The 16271-nt window shown below is 36.8% G+C and overlaps 1 protein-coding gene across 8 annotated transcripts in view; it reads right to left on the bottom strand.

Annotated features, from left to right (window-relative positions):
• Nucleotides 1–16271, bottom strand: part of LOC105460273 (disks large homolog 4) — a 305292-nt gene that overhangs the window by 78591 nt on the left and 210430 nt on the right. For 7 of the 8 annotated variants that reach the window (XM_011706708.1, XM_011706727.1, XM_011706722.1 and 4 more), the window contains 4 exons: nucleotides 10509–10784; nucleotides 7797–8009; nucleotides 3838–4000; nucleotides 376–514 (listed from right to left, as the gene is read on the bottom strand). In XM_011706708.1, the coding sequence (XP_011705010.1) occupies nucleotides 376–514; nucleotides 3838–4000; nucleotides 7797–8009; nucleotides 10509–10784 (791 nt within the window). The remainder of the gene's footprint in view (nucleotides 1–375; nucleotides 515–3837; nucleotides 4001–7796; nucleotides 8010–10508; nucleotides 10785–16271) is intronic. The other variant, XM_011706715.1, reaches the window with a different exon arrangement.

Here is a 16271-nt window from a genome sequence, read left to right as displayed (position 1 = left end):
TCGCCGACGAGAACACAAGATGGATGCGGTTATTTCAAACGGCGCATTCAAATACGCATTTTTGAGCTTGTAGACTCGCGTTATTATCGAGAAAAAAAGACGAGCCGTTCGTGTAACGTGCGCAACGCGGCATTAAATGAAATCACGTACGAACGGACGGATTGTGAGAGAGGGCGAGCTCGGTGCATCCCGAAAGTATCGGACGTGACCGGCGATTCGAGTCCTGTTTTATGTTCGCGAGAGAGGAACGGTGGCGGATACGTCGCACCGCAATCTTCGTAAAAGGATCCGCTAGATGCTGACCAGAAGCGGCCGCGAGTCTCGCGTGGAGTCTCGTAAAAAATAGTCAGAGAGGAAAAAGAGAGACGGACTCACCGTGACACATCCTCTTGGGAAACTGCCCGCGGTGTCCCGGTGCCGTGCAGAGCGAGGGAGGACGCGTGGCGTGATTCCTGCGAATACGGTATAGCCGCGGTGTTGTTTTCCATCACGGACACGGAGCCGTTCTGCTTACCTATCAAACAAAAAAGGAATATTATTAGTGGAAAATGCGTGTCATGCAAATCATCAACAAATCCCGCCTGCTGATGTTTTCTATTTCTGACACTATTTCATTGTATCTAAAGGATGTCGAATTTGTTTGATAGTAAATATTTACCTACATTCATATATACTCGTCTCTATTTTCACGATAAATAAAATTTTTATTATTAACAATTAGTTTGAGACCATGTCTCCAAGGACAAACAAATCGCGCAATACATGGAAAAAACGATTTGCTGGAAGGTGTAAAAATTTTGTTGGATCTGAAAATAATTCTTGTTGGACCAACAAAATAATTTTGTTGCGGAGAATCAAACTGATTGCTAGAATATCAAAATGGCAATGCTTATCATTTTTGTGTTTCCAACAAAATTATTTTTAGATCCAAATTTTTTTATCTTCCAACAAAATCGTTCTTTCGATGTATGTAACAATTGTAAGAAATTAATGTTATATATAGAAAATATGGTAGAAACAAAAAGGAAGATAAAATATAATCGGAGATTATAGTATTGACAAATTAAAAAAAAAATAGTTTTATTTCTTGATATAAATAAAAAATTAAATTAATTTTAAAATTTTCTTAATTTTAAACATGCTTGAATAGCTATTATTTGTAACGATAAAATATAATATAATTTTACTTATTATTATTGTTATTACGACTTTGTATTGCACGCTGAAATTTTATTTATCCTCCCGCAAGTAGGTATTGCATAAAAAAGCATAGATGGTACATCGAGATAGAAAATAGCGGTCTCAATCTAGAGCGGACTTGTTTATTCGCGTCGAGGTGGCTTCTCCGAGAAACTCCCGGCTGCGCCTGGAGATTAAAGCAAATATTCGGATAATCCCGCGGGGCACCGATATGCCGCAGCATTAAAGGGGCAATTTGAATTCAGTCGGCATGAAACCGCCGCCGTCGAGCCCGCTTTTTCCCGCTCATATCGAGGTTGGGCGAAACTATAACGCTTGTACTGCACTGTTTTTCCCTCCGTAGAAAAAGTAAATACGGAAATATTACTGCGGAATAAAAATGCGGAATAGTCACGACACGCAGCACGACGTATCTTTAATATCTCGAAAAGAGATCACCCTTCACCTCTGGTATAACGATAAAGAGAGAAAAGCCCACCATTTCACAATAACAATCGATCTTTCAACATATGTTTGGTAATTTTACGCGCAAATACTTAAAGTAACTTTGTTAATTTACAAGCGAGACCGACGAGGACCGCTTCTTGATATCGCCCTTTTCCCGCGGCCATGGAATTTTAAACATCGCACTCTCGAGATTTCCCCGATCGAACGTTTTCGACGCGCGATGCGCTGCATTCGTAGCACACGCGATAAACGGAAAAGGAAGGAAAGCCCGTCCGCGAGCTGCGTTTTCGGAGTGAGTTTTACGAGCTCCCGTTTTACGAGACTGATGAATAAGTTACGGCCCGATCGTCAGTAAAAGTCCGGATGACGAGGAAGACCCGCGGATCAAAAATTCATTTCCGCACCTCTCGACGCGCGGAAATCGCGGGAGTTTGTCCTCCCTTCCCCCATCCCTGCCCCTCCCCCGCGTTTATTTTCAACCAACGGAGGGGTTACGGGAGCCACGGTTGATTTGAATTTCAACACGTCGCGCAGACGGCTTTGAATAATTAATAGGATGCCGTAATTATTTCGATCGAGATCTTGCGATAGAAAAGTGGTGACGAAAAATACGGTTAGACGCGACGGGGGCGGAGTGACGTTTCTTGCGCATAGAGTCGGTTATTAAAACGTGCACGGGGCTGGGAATCTTCGGCCGTCCTCGTCGCGTAAATCATGGACGATGAAATAAAATCACAGATTTCACGCTGCAATTTTATTTCGTCGCTTGATTGATAGTCAACGAGATTGTCTTCGCGTTTATATTACGCTAAGCGCTCCGTCTTGAACGTATTGTCCAGTAAGGGGAGGGGAGGAGGCAAATAATGTCACTTTAAATTTCTCTTCTTTCCCGCGTCTGTTTTACCACTACTCGTTAATAGAAAGACAATTCTCAAGCATCTAATCGTCTTTTGAAAAAGCAGTAAAAATCAAAAGCCAAATATAGCTAGCGGGGAAATTAAAAATTTTGCATTCGTGAAATCATGTAAAACCTGGATCTTTTTTTGATATTTAAAGTTATGTTTTCTTAATTGCTGAATCGTTGAATGAGATCTAACCTATTCTATGTCATACGTATCTTTTTCCTCTATTTTGATATAATTTTTATGCTTGTATATTAATTTTATTTCTCTCAGTAAAATTTTAAAGTAAAAAGTAGCTCCTAAGGCAAATAATGACAATTTTTAGTTGGGAAAATAATGATTAGTCAAAAAGCCTTTTTAATATTTAAATATGATTTTTCTAATACATTTGGAATAATATGAGATTAGTCACAAGGCAAGATCCATAATAAATGTGATTTTTAATAAGAAATACTAGCAAATAAATTACTACTACCATTTATCAATAAATAAATAAAAATTTACATATGGCAGAGTATAGAAATTAATATAAATTACCTTATCTAATCAAAATATCAAAAGAAAGATCGATTGGGAGTTAAGAATTATATATTTTGTAATTGTCTCATAGGATGTAACTATTTACCTATAGGTGGGGCAAATAGTGACAAATGTTCAGTTTTTATGATAATCTAGCCCGTATACATGACTTATGGAAACTCTAATTAAGTTTTTTGTATATTTAAAAGTGGAAAGTACTCTTTTAGTGAAAAATCATATCTTGTAAATTTGAAATTAGAGAAAGAGAGGAACAAAAATACGTCCCTATTTGCCCCTCCTTCCCTTACATGTTTTATTATGAAAGAATTCAATGTACGAAAATAATGATTTTGATGAAATATCCTAAATTCAACCGGAAACAGACCTGAAAATAATTTTGTTGAACCATCCAAATAATTATGTTGGAAAAATTCAAACGGGTTGTTAGAATATACAAATTTTTTGCAGCATTACTCATGAATATTGAGTTTCCAACATAATAATTTTGATGATCCAACAAAATTATTTTCAGGTCTGCATTCAGCTAAATTTCAGATCTTTTAGCAAAATTATTCTTTCCATGTAATCTTGAAAAGTATAAATTAAAGCACTGTATTTTATTTATAAGATCTGTTTTTTATTCAACATGTAATTAAATTTTAAATAAAATGTTAATTTTTAAATCACTATTTGTTATCAATTTTTTCGTGATGTTTCGATTTTAAACAATAGAAACAGGCAGAAAAATTAAGGAAATTTAATAACTTACGTGGCTGAGGCGAGAGAGAATTGTCCGTCGCTATTGGAGGAGGAGGCGGGGGGACGATTCCACTTTCCGTCTTGGAAACCAGAAGGACGACGCGATCTTGGATCGCTTTCAGGGTCGCCACTGCCTCTTCATGGGTCACATTCTCCAGATTTTTATCACCCTGCTGAAATCAATATGTGCTCGTCTTCGATAATATGCACTTAACATTGACTCGCTGACGATCAAAGGCAATTCAAACGTTGCCAAAGCACCTATCTCTTCATCGTAAATCAAAATTTAATATATTACGTCGTCAACGATATACAGAAAATAAATCGCTAAAAACTGTCGTTTGCATCCCCGCGTGAAATCGCATCGCCAAATGTCGAACAGACAGACGTAACGTGAACGATATACAATACATTTTTACGATTATGGCTGGCAAGTGGCAACGACATTAATTCCCTGCACGTTTTATTCATTCTTCACGCGGATATTATCCTTTGGGAAATGTCTCACTTTTCCCATCTGTTTATCGAGCAACCAATCCTCTTCTCTTTTAAGGAGAAGAGACCGTTTCTAAGACACGAGCTTGGCATAGTCATGCGGCGCACACAAACGATTCAATCACGATGTCATGAGCCCTTCGATAATTGATTTTCCCCATTCAATTTTCCCCTGTCAACCGTAGTCTCCTTCCATCTTCTTTCGCTCCCTCCCTTGTTCGCCCAATGCGATTGTCTTCCTTAAGGTACTAAGAGGCAATCGGTTGCCTCTTATTATTATCGAGTTGACACACATTGGAAGACTAGCTCAGAAACGCTTTGCTTCCCAGTGGACCCTTAATCCGCTCGTGAATATTCGCATCGTTTTAAATTAAACAGCAAATAATAAATAAATAAATAAATATATATATATATACACTTATAACTCTTTATGATAGAATTTAATTTCCATTAATCCAATGTAAAATAAATCAAAAAATTTGAATAAATATCACGGCAATCATCAAAATTTTATTTTTATTTTAATGTATGATGTATACAATTTTAAATAATTTAAATAAGTCGACATAATCGCCACTTAAGTTCAGCATCATCTGTGATGAAACTATATTAACAAATTGTACATCTAATTAAAGAAGTATAAGATTCAACGGTCTCAATACTTTCAAGCGGTAAATATTGATGAGTGAGATCGAACAACCTCATTCTTAAAGAATCGGCGCGGATAGGAAAAATAGATTAGGACGGTTTTCCAAAGCACCGCCGAAGTAATTGATAGCTCTTCCGTCAGCGATATACAGCTCCGGTCGACGGCAAGTCGACCTTCGCTTGTCTACGATTTTTCGCTTCAGCGATTTCACCACCCTTTAAGGCATCTATCTGGGAGTTGCGCCCAAAAAAAGCGCCGATTAAAACCACCGAACGGCCGGCTTGATTTATGACTGTCGCCGGAGGGTGAAGTGCGCGCATATACGATGGAAAGGCACTTTCTCTTTCTCTCTTTTATAGCATGAAAGTGCATTAAAACATTTACCTTTGTTACCTTTCAAGAGTGATGGTCGATGAGTAAGAGTCTAATCACGAGCGTTGATTTTTCCGCTTTTATACTTATTTGAACATAATTTATTACAAATATGTTTTTTCTTTAATTTTTATAAACTAAAACGTAGATATAACAAATAAGCAGAGAAGAATGAGGCATCAAAAACTTAAAATAAATTATTTTTTATTGTTAGTAAAATTGAGGCAGGTAATTTAAAATTATGTTACATGATTTACTAAAAAAAAAACTTAAAAAAGAATTTTTATATCAAAAATTTAATTAAATTTTGATTCACTTTCTTGAGAGGGACAAAGAGAGAGAGAGAGAGAGAGAGAGAGAGAGAGAGAGAGAGAGAGAGAGAGCGAGCGAGAGAGAGAGAGAAGCGTTTATTATCGCTGTAAGGTATGTTTTATAAAGAAAGGGAGAGGAAAATAAGAGAGAAAAAGAGAAAATTTTTAAAATTTAAAATTTTATAATTCCAAGGAAGAAACTCGCGGCACGTTCCTTGGGGTTGTCAAAAACACTTTTAATATTTTTTAGCAATTCCACTGAACTCGTATCACAAATTCCTTTCACTGGATTACAAAATTTTAAAATTTATTATGTAACGGCAAGAAGGAACGAAGGGAGAGCAAATCGAGACTCAATTAAATTTTCGGCATGGAAATTTACTCGCAATCAGTTGTTTATACGACAGTGTCCTGGAACTTTCTTGCCGCCCTACGTTTCATTCTCCCGCGTGGCGAAGTAATTATCGATCGTACGGTAATTAGTTTCGGCGCGCGTAAGCCCGAAGTTTTCGGGAGTAATTATAAAACTCGAAATGACTCTCGCCCCTCTCCCCAGACTCCCTTCGATCGTAGACGCCACAATTCGTTTTTTTTTCACAGCGATTTAGGTATATATGCGTTTTACGCTCGCGAATTTATTTTCTACGCTTTCGAAGCGAGGAGAACGTTATTTTGTTTCTGTTTTAAACTGTATTCTGAAATCGATAGAAAATTCACGATGAGGAGATACTCCGACTTCATTGGAGTGGCAGTCAAAAGTCTTATCTTTATGTATTCTCATGATGTTCCACGCGATCCCATGAAATCTGTCATGAGTTCCATTTATCGTTACTATAAAATTTTAAAGATTATACGGATGAGATCTCTTTTGCGAGATCGACGTTTGATTAAACTTTCGGCAAGAAAATTTTCCCAATTTACGAAAGTGTCCTAAAACTTTTTCATAGCAGTCTGTTTTATTCATGTAATGTAGTAGTATTTTAAAATTTAACATATTATATTAATTCTTTAAGGGATGCTGGTGTGACGACCGAATTCCGTAGAGTCGCTGTTTTGTCGACGATTTGTACATAGGTATGTATGCATGCACATATTAATATAGCAGTTTATAGTAATGTGTTTATGTTTACTACCACTATCAATATTTCACGTTTACATACGCACAATTTGTAGACTGCCAAAAATATTTTCGTTTAGACCTCTACTAAATTTAATTCTAACTAATTTACATATATTCATTTCTTTATTGTACATCTGGCTCTGCCTTTATTTCGAGCGTATAACCTACATAACTTTTCCACGAAGTAAACGTTTTGGGTAAATTGACAGCATTAGTCGCCATTGAGGTAAAAATGGATAACGAAATCTATAATTTCTCAATTTTTTCTTGCTTTTGATACAAAGTACACCAGAGCCAGCTACATTAGCATGTGTGTTTTAATCGTAGAAAAGGAATTTTTATTCTATGCGATTAATACGAAGTAGTTATAGGAACAAAAATGGTATTTCTATCGGTAAAACAGACGACACCAACATTCCTTTAAATAGCAATTTAACAAATATTGGTTAGAAAGTTGGTCTTTTCGTATTTTCACCAAGTAGAGCGAAAGACTCAAAAGAAAAGACTTTCTGACCAACCTGATAATATGTGTAACGTATGCGTTATGAAGTAATCGGCCTCATTTTCAAAACAATTGCTATCGCGAGATAGGGTCACGATCAATTATGCATCAGCCCCAGAAAATGTGATCTATTTCTCTACATTTATCTCTTCAGCTTCTGAAGAGAGAGAGAGAGAGAGAGAGAGAGAGAGAGAGAAAGAGAGAAACAAGAAATATCGCGAAAGGACAGTTCCGCGGTGCTCGTAGAATGAAAAATGATCGCGACTTCATTTTTCTGTAAACACGTGCCACTTTTCGAATGTAAAAAATTACATTTTTCGACATATAAGAGGAGCTTACGACGCTTTATCCTCGAGACATTTATTGTGCGATGTTACGTGTAATTCAATGCCCTATCTCGTATTTATAATGGTAATGTGACCCATGAAAAATATGATATCTCTGTCTGCCGACTATGGCGCCGATAATTCGGCGAATCAAACACGACGCGAAAGACAAGCGGCTTGATATGTTTACTTACCAGAGCGTTCCTGACGGCTACCAATTTATCGCCAACGACGAGGCGGCCGTCCACCTGCGCGGCCCCGCCGTCCATGATTTTGGTCACATAGATTCCATTGTCACCTGGTATATGTTGATTGCCGATACCGCCGGCGATGCTAAAGCCAAGGCCCTTGTTACCCTTGATCAGCTCGATTTCCATCAACTGCGTGTGTTTCCGTCGGCGCACGTACTGAAAATCGATGCGCGAACATGACGTTAATTGAGCATGGGAGGGAATAAGGGAAGGCTTTGAAAAACATCGCGGATGGCTGATCGACGAAGTAAATTCTACGAAGTTCAAATTTTAAGCGACGTCACTTTCAGAAGCGTTTAAAAAAAAAGGAGCTCCGCGCGCTTTTTCATTCCCGGTGTAACAATGAATCTCCACGTAATTAAATGCCCGCCCGATAGCTGATCGGAGAGATATATCCCCTTTCAAACTACTCTCGTTTACTTGGTGAGATTTATAAAGTGGATTTGTTCCTGTTCGACGCCATTCTCCTTAAAAGCCCGTTTATATCGCTACTAAGGTGGTTAATTAAACTCTGCGCGGAAAAAGCATTGGCAGATGTGTTTCGATTGCCGATTGAAATGTTTTATCGTGACGTAAACGTTTAATTTTCACTAAAATTGAAATATGTGAGAAATGTGTTTCCTCTTATCATTTATTTTCGTTGATTTTATAAAACATAAAACGATTATACACGGAAAGAACGATTTTGTTGAAAGATCTAAAAATTTTGCTAAACACAGATCTGAAAATAATTTTTTGTTAACTCATCAAAATAATTTGTTGTAATGTTAAAACTGATAAGTATTACTATAAAACGTTTTGATATTCTAGCAATCACTTTGACTTTCGCACAAAATTATTTTGATTATTGAACAAAAATTATTTTCAGATCTGGATTCAGCAAAATTGTTCTTTCCGTGTATAAAATAAAATCTTCTATAAAAAGACTAATTTAATTTTTAACAAATGTTTTAATGCGTGTACAAATCAAACATTATATTATTTCGATTATATAAATTGTATTAATTTAATAAATATAATAGAATATAACGATCTGGATTGAGTAAAAATTCGCATTTGATGTAATAATTCACTTAATCTGGAATTAAATTTAATTGCAAGTCATTCATAAATCGAGATTGCAAATCGGATTTGCCTATGGCGACCGTATTCCTGTACTAAATACGCGTTTACGCGCAACGAGGGATAGCTGCGACTTTATGTCAGAATAATAATATCTAGAATGGTCCAGCCGTAAACCGTTTTATGTCTTCCTCCGTCGTTATTTCCATCCTGGCAGGGTTAATAACGCGCGGATGTTGGCTCGGCGACCTCTCGAGTACCTCAAAAATTTCAACGGTCCTCGAAAAAGTTGTTACTTCCGAAATAATAATTTAATAGAGCTCTATGCTGTCTTATCTGAATTTTTGAAAAATCGGAATCGCTAGTGACTCCATCATTCAGAAAAATACTTAATTAAAGTTTTCCGTCTTCGATTTTTTACGTACCCATCATCGGCCTTCTTCCCGCGGAAGGAAAGATACAGGCGGCAATTCACCTGGGGATTTTTTTTTTGAAGGATGACATTAACGTATATCCGAGAGGGGTATAACGAACGATCCCATCGAAACTTTCCCTCATCCCTTAGCGACTTTGCTGGGCTACAGGAATCTCGAAAGGCCCGGGTGAGTGATCGTCGCTTCGGGACTTTTCTCAGGTATAAGCCGAAGATATTCGACGCGTCTTTATGACAAATATGGAATCTGGAGAAGGCCGTCAATCCGGGAACTTTCCGAGACTTGAAACATTGCCGTGAAACTAAAAAGCTCGCAGTTATACTTTGACGGAAAAACGGAACAAGGAAAGTTCAACGCGATGATAACGATATGCAAAAGTCATTAAAATGATATCAATTTGGAGTCTACGTGTCTGGCAAACCGTGCACGAAATATCATCTCGATATCTTTTGCTTTTCAACAAATTGAAATGTTATATATATTAAATAGATGATAATACACCGATAACGGTGTTGCTTGAATACACAGTTAATTAAACACTCGGTTCGTAAACTATCGGCAGGTAACTGAGAAATTGAATATGCATACGCAGGTTGAGTTTAACAGCAGAAAGCACACGCATTACAGCATTTGCAATTCAATTATTCCCGACACATTCGTCGCGCAATTAAATCTGCGCACTTGAGATGTACATGTGATATGGCATGTGATCACAGTAACAATGTGCTGCCATGGCACCGCGGGTACGATTCAATTAAATTCGAATTTGAGATTTGCATACGTCAGTTTGTACAGAGTAGATACCGTGCGCAGCATCTTTAATACGTCAGTTAACGTTTGTCATTACTGTCATTAGTTGGCTGCGTCTTCTGCCTCTCAATGTTTTAACCCGGATATCTCTATTCTATTTCATTCTTAATTGTCAGCGTGTCACAAAAGTATTTATATTGCGTTAAACAATTTGTTATCTTTTTAAATTGAGATGTTACTTTATCAACATGAATATACTTGTATTAAACTGTCGCTTGATATTGAGCGCTTGTAAGGGCCTGCCAATGCAACAAAGCGATCTGCCGCGATAGGAAGGAACAACTAACTTGCACGCGACGCCCGTATCGGCGCACCGAGGGTTTGGAGGGTGGAGGGTGGTGAAGCTTACCAGTTTGACGGTGTTGCCGGCCCGCTTGAGCGCGTCTACGGCGGCCGCATGCGGTACGTCGACAACGGACACGTCGTTCACCTGCAGTATCGTGTCGTTGACACGCAGCCGACCGTCCGCGGACGCGGCGCCGCCCGGTATGAGCTTAGTGATGTAAATGGCGGTATCGTTGCCGTAATGGGGATTGTCCGTGCCGCCGGCAATGCTAAAACCTAGGCCCTGCCCGCCCCGCTCCAAAATGATGTCCTCGTAGTCCCACTCATCGTCGCCGTTCACCTGGAAGCATAAACACGCGCACTTATAGTGTTATCTTCATCCACTCCCTTTCTTTCTCTCTTTCTTTTTCTTTCCGTAATTTTTTGTATATCGTATAAATATCATGGAAAGAACGATTTTGCTAGCAGGTCTCAAAATTTTACTAAATATAGATCTAAAAATAATTCTTGTTGAATCATCAAAATAATTTTGTTGGAAAGTTAAAAATGATAAGCATTTTTAACTTTCCAACGAAATTATTTTGATATTCTAGCAATCAGTTTGACTTTCTAACAAAATTATTTTGATTGTATAAAATTATTTTCAGATCTGAAACCAGCAAAATCGCGTTCTTTCCATGTATAATACACTTTCGGTATAAGAACTTTTCAGCCGCACTTAGGGAATTTAATTTTTTTCAAACGGAGTTAGAATTAGCCTCATGCGAAAAGAACGATTTTGTTGAAAGATTCTAAAAACTTACGTTGGACACAGATCTGAAAATAATTTTGCTAGACCATCAAAATAATTATGTTAGGAACTCAATATTGATAAACAATGCTGCAAAATATTTTAATATTTTAGTAATTGGTTTGAGTTTTCAACATAATTATTTTGATGGTCTAACAAAATTATTTTCAAATCTATATCCAGCTAAAATCTTTTAGCCAAATGGTTCTTTCCGTGTACGAATCACAAGTACAAGAGTAAGTGTAAGCATTAACTGTATATACCTAATCGAACTTGGAAGACACTTATTGATTTTTGTCGAAAGAAAAGATTTGTTTCTTAGTGGCTAAACTACTGTATAGTTGTTGTAAAAATGAAATAGTTATATAGGGGGTACTCTCTAAAAGTGAATCAGTGGAATTATCTCTGATTTTCAGTGTATATCATTTCTCAGTGGCATACTTAGAAAGTTAGAACTGTGCATGATAAACAGAGACTATTTAAATGTTGTTTCAGTGATAAAATGTATATTGATTGTTCTCAAAACTGATAGTAAAACTCACTATCTTCCAGTGATGTTCACTGTTTGAATGAGTATATTATTATTGAAACGACAGTGAAATAGTCACTGTTTATCACAATTCTAAGTATGTCACTGGAAAATCATATACACTAAAAATCAGTGATTCCACTGATTCATTTTAAAGAGTATATGATTGAGTATTATGACCGCTACAGATAATATGAGCAACCTTTATACCTATTTCTGAGACGATTGGTACTAGTAGTGCAATCTGCTGTGAAAAGATGCATCTGTCTTCATAAGTACACATCCCAGTATGCTACGAAATTTATTTATTTCGAAAATTTATCGGATTAAATAAGCAAGTACGTTATTTTCTTATTTCTTACGTTTTTTTCCTTCATTTTATAAGATTTCCAATCAATGTACATTGAAATAGGATATCTTATTCTACACATCATGGTTCGTAAAATAAATAACACTTAGCTGTCCTATCTTACAAATTCCCAAGACCATTATTGGTTTGCTAGATATGGAGATTTTTCAAACAGTATGCCACAGTATGCATAGTTGACTATTATGAACATGCTCACATTATCTTACAGTAATCTAATATAAATCGTCAACGTTTGCTAATTGGAAAATAAATTGTCTTTTGTTATTTTAATTATTATTTTAAACTAACAATATAAAATTCTAATTGAAAAGAGCTTTTTTCGTCTGGTGGATTTTGAATACAATGTATAACATGCGAGCAATGGATCCATGTAGAATGCACAGAAATCGATAAAAAAAAGTCAAGGTCTACATTTGCGATTATTATATTAATAGATCATTTTGTGATAAGAGGATAATTACATTTTAAACATTTTATTTTTGTTAAAATGTTTTAGTACCGTTCAAGTAAAAAGTTATTTTATTTTCTATTAAAATGTTAAATATTTATTCTAATGAAACGTTTAAATATTATCTTTCATTTCTGAATAATTTTTTTCAGAAAATTTCTTATGCTAATATTGCCTTAGGGATGCCCAATATTGCACCAAGAGGTTAACATGAGCACTGAATGAGTAATAAGAACGTCTCCCCATTTCAACATTTGCATTAAAATAATCAACTCCAATACCAAAATACATAAAACATCAACAGATCTATCAAATGGTAGGAACAAAATTTTTTATCTTCTTTTTATCTCTAGTATATGCAAGAAATATTAAAATGTTTTCTTAAGGTGCTCATCCCAATCCTACCCTAAGTATTTGAAATTTGGCGAAAGCGAGATAGAAAGTTTTAACGCAATTTAGTGCAGCGACAAAGAACAGGCCTAATAAATTCTTCTGGTGAAAGTCGAGGGTTAATGACGACGTCGATGGTGTAAAATTCATAATTCTAATTGCGCGGGAGACTTAAAGCCTCTGCACGCCAGGAAGAGGTTAAGCGGTTAATTAATTCTGAGACCTCACGTGAGAGTAGATTAGGTCGTGCAGTGTCCCGATCGATGGCGGTCAGTTACGCGGAGACAAAGGAGCGTCGTTTAAGCTCTCGACACCAGCTGACGCGGGCCGTACGATCGAAACGCTATATTTCTATTATTTTTCGTCGGAGAATGCATTTTGTTCGTATCGCGTGCGGCATACAGGATGATGGAAAATGAAAATGCCTGATAAATACAGGCGGTATACGCCTCGAAGAAAGAATTAGATTGGTTTTTTCAACGGTTCACTTAAGTGACGTGGTTAAATGAAATATCTCGTGATATTTGATATCTCGGAGTTACGCACGATCAGAGACAGACTCTAACAAATGGAGTTTCGGACATGCTTATTTATTGGTTAATTCCATGAAAACTTTATCTCGTTATAAGTTTTCAACGCACGTGGAAAATTCTGAGAGGCGTGGTGTTTGGTTGGCAAAGAAGTTCGTTATCGGAACACTCTAGCATATATTAAAAGACTCCGTCATCCATTAACTTTGGGCAACACTTTGGCGTGTGACATCGTTTTACTATTCTATAACGACGGGATAATTAAAGAAGATATCGGTCGCGTCAGCATAGGTTACTGCCGCGTCTACACGGAGAGAATTTTCTTTTAAAATTTACCCTGAAAATCATGTTAATTGTGAGACAATATAGTATTTAGGTAAATTTTACTATGCACTACAATAAATTTTACTGCAAAATCTTATTGTAGTGCACAGTAAAATTTGCCTAAATACTATATTGTTCTATAATTAACATGATTTGCAGGGTAAATTAAAAAAAAATTCTCTCCGTATATAAGTTGCACATTAAAAAGTAAGCCAAATAAATAAGAATACATTAAATTAAAATAAGCCGATGCAAAGAAAAAAGTAAACTAGATTTTATCATCGCAAACAAAAAAAAAGAAAATAACATTTAAAAATATCCTTTGTTTACGTTCATGCAGCACGAGAATATATCGCGAAGAATTTTTTAAAATCGTATACCAAAGTAAATAACCGTTGAATGTTATGATTGTTTCTCGTTAAGAGGTTTCTGTCATACACACGCGAGTTAATTATATTAGCAGCGGAAAAACTTACGTACGATTAATGCGATTGCCAAGCGATTGTACGTTTAATGAAATAACACGGATTTCCTTTAGGAGAGCAACCACCAAAGGTTCTTCACGTATGCGCGATCGCGCAATGCAATTATGCATGATCCATTGGAGTGCAAAACCATTTTAATCGGATCAAAAGCCAACTAAGCCGTAGGATAATATGCTAGAGACATGTTCCCGCAGTACGACGCATTGCGTATCTCCGGATGTATCAGCGCGTTACATTCACATTCGCGTACGTGCAATTATGATACGTTCAGAGCAACATGATTCAGCGAAATGCCTTAAGCTAAATATCGTAAATTGTTAAATTTATTTGATATAAGTATAACATCGTAATAATATCAATAATCAACCGACATTGCAAATTATATCTTGCATCATAGTGCATTATTTCAAATGTATTACAAATATTTCAATTGTTAACAGATTAGAATTCATCATTATTGTAGGATCTATCAAAGTTACTATGTAACCACGGAACAAAAGATATTCCTATAAGTATATACCACAAATGATCGAGCGTTAATTGTAAGACACGACCATGTCTTCTGCAGATGATATCAAAGTCGTTATACGCGAAACGAAAGATCAAATCTTTTCTAAACTAACGTTGATTTCGAAGCTGTCATTGTCAGCGTTGAACACGTCGTTGTCAGCACGTTAAAGATTTTAAAAAAAATGTAACCCATTCGATGCAACGTAGGATTAAAGACACGAGGTCGATCATCATCGCAATTATCCATCCACGTATTTGCCATTCCGATCGTGTTACAACACAAATGGATAGTACGGAAGGCGAAAGGATTCGTGCCTCTACATTCTATCTCTCTCTCTCTCTCTCCCCTTCACCCCTCTTCCTCTTACGCACGCGCGCGCGCACGCAAATAGGAATGCACCCCTGAACGCATTCCGATGCGCTTGCACCGGCCGCGCGTATCGAGACAATTCGCCGCGCGCAAATTTGACGCACGCAATGCGATGCCCGATGCATATTGCGGTGATCGCGAATTAATCGCGTTGGAATTATGCTATTCCGCTAAACCTCCCTCGGCCCCTCCGTCCTCTAAAACGCGACACAGTAGCCATGCAGCAACGAGCGGTGCATTCGTCAACGACGCGCTCGTCGATTCGAGCGCAGCCTATCAACGATGCGTCGCGGCAATTATGTCCGTGCGAGAATTAGCCGGCGATTAGCGACGCGATTATATGACAGCGCTAATTAATCGTATGCAGCGAGCGGGGCGACGGACCGCGGGGGGAATCCGCACTTACGCGCAATGCACAATGCGGTAACCAGCTGCGCTCATCGGACTTGTTTGACGGACTCGTTACTGCCGTCGATTAAGTGATCCGCGTGTTTCGCGTATGCTGTACTTTGTATGCATCGTAATTCAGATTAATAAAAAAAATTATCGTTTCTATAATTCTGTCGATATAATAAAGTGTTCTTCTTGTGAATTAGTATAAATTCTATGAAAATATTGTAGATCTTCGTTTTTATGAGTTACACTAATATAAGATCTTATGTTTATGCATTATTCCACATTATTTTTCAATGTAAGGGAAGGGGAGGGGGCAAATCGTGACGGATTTTTTCCTCTCTCCCCTACAAGCTAATTTCAAGTTTATAAGATATATGATTACAAGATATATGATTTTTCACTAAAAGAGTACTTTTCATTTTCAAATGTATAAAAAACTTAATTAGAGTTTCCATAAATCATGTATAGGGGCTAGATTTTCATAAAAACTGAAACCAATATTTGTCACTATTTGCCCCCATCCTGTAAATAGTGACACCCTGTGGGACAATTACACAATACATAATTTTTAATTCCTAATCGATCTTTCTTTTGACATTTTGATTAGATAAGGTAATAATTTATATTAATTTCTATACTCTGCCAAATGTAAATTTTTATTTATAAATACTAAATAAATCAATAA

This window comes from Wasmannia auropunctata, unplaced genomic scaffold, assembly GCF_000956235.1.
Source record: "Wasmannia auropunctata unplaced genomic scaffold, wasmannia.A_1.0 LD336101.1, whole genome shotgun sequence".
In the NCBI taxonomy this organism is placed as follows: domain Eukaryota; kingdom Metazoa; phylum Arthropoda; class Insecta; order Hymenoptera; family Formicidae; genus Wasmannia; species Wasmannia auropunctata.
Note: the sequence above shows the minus strand (reverse complement) of the source record. Positions and strands in the feature narration are given on the sequence as shown.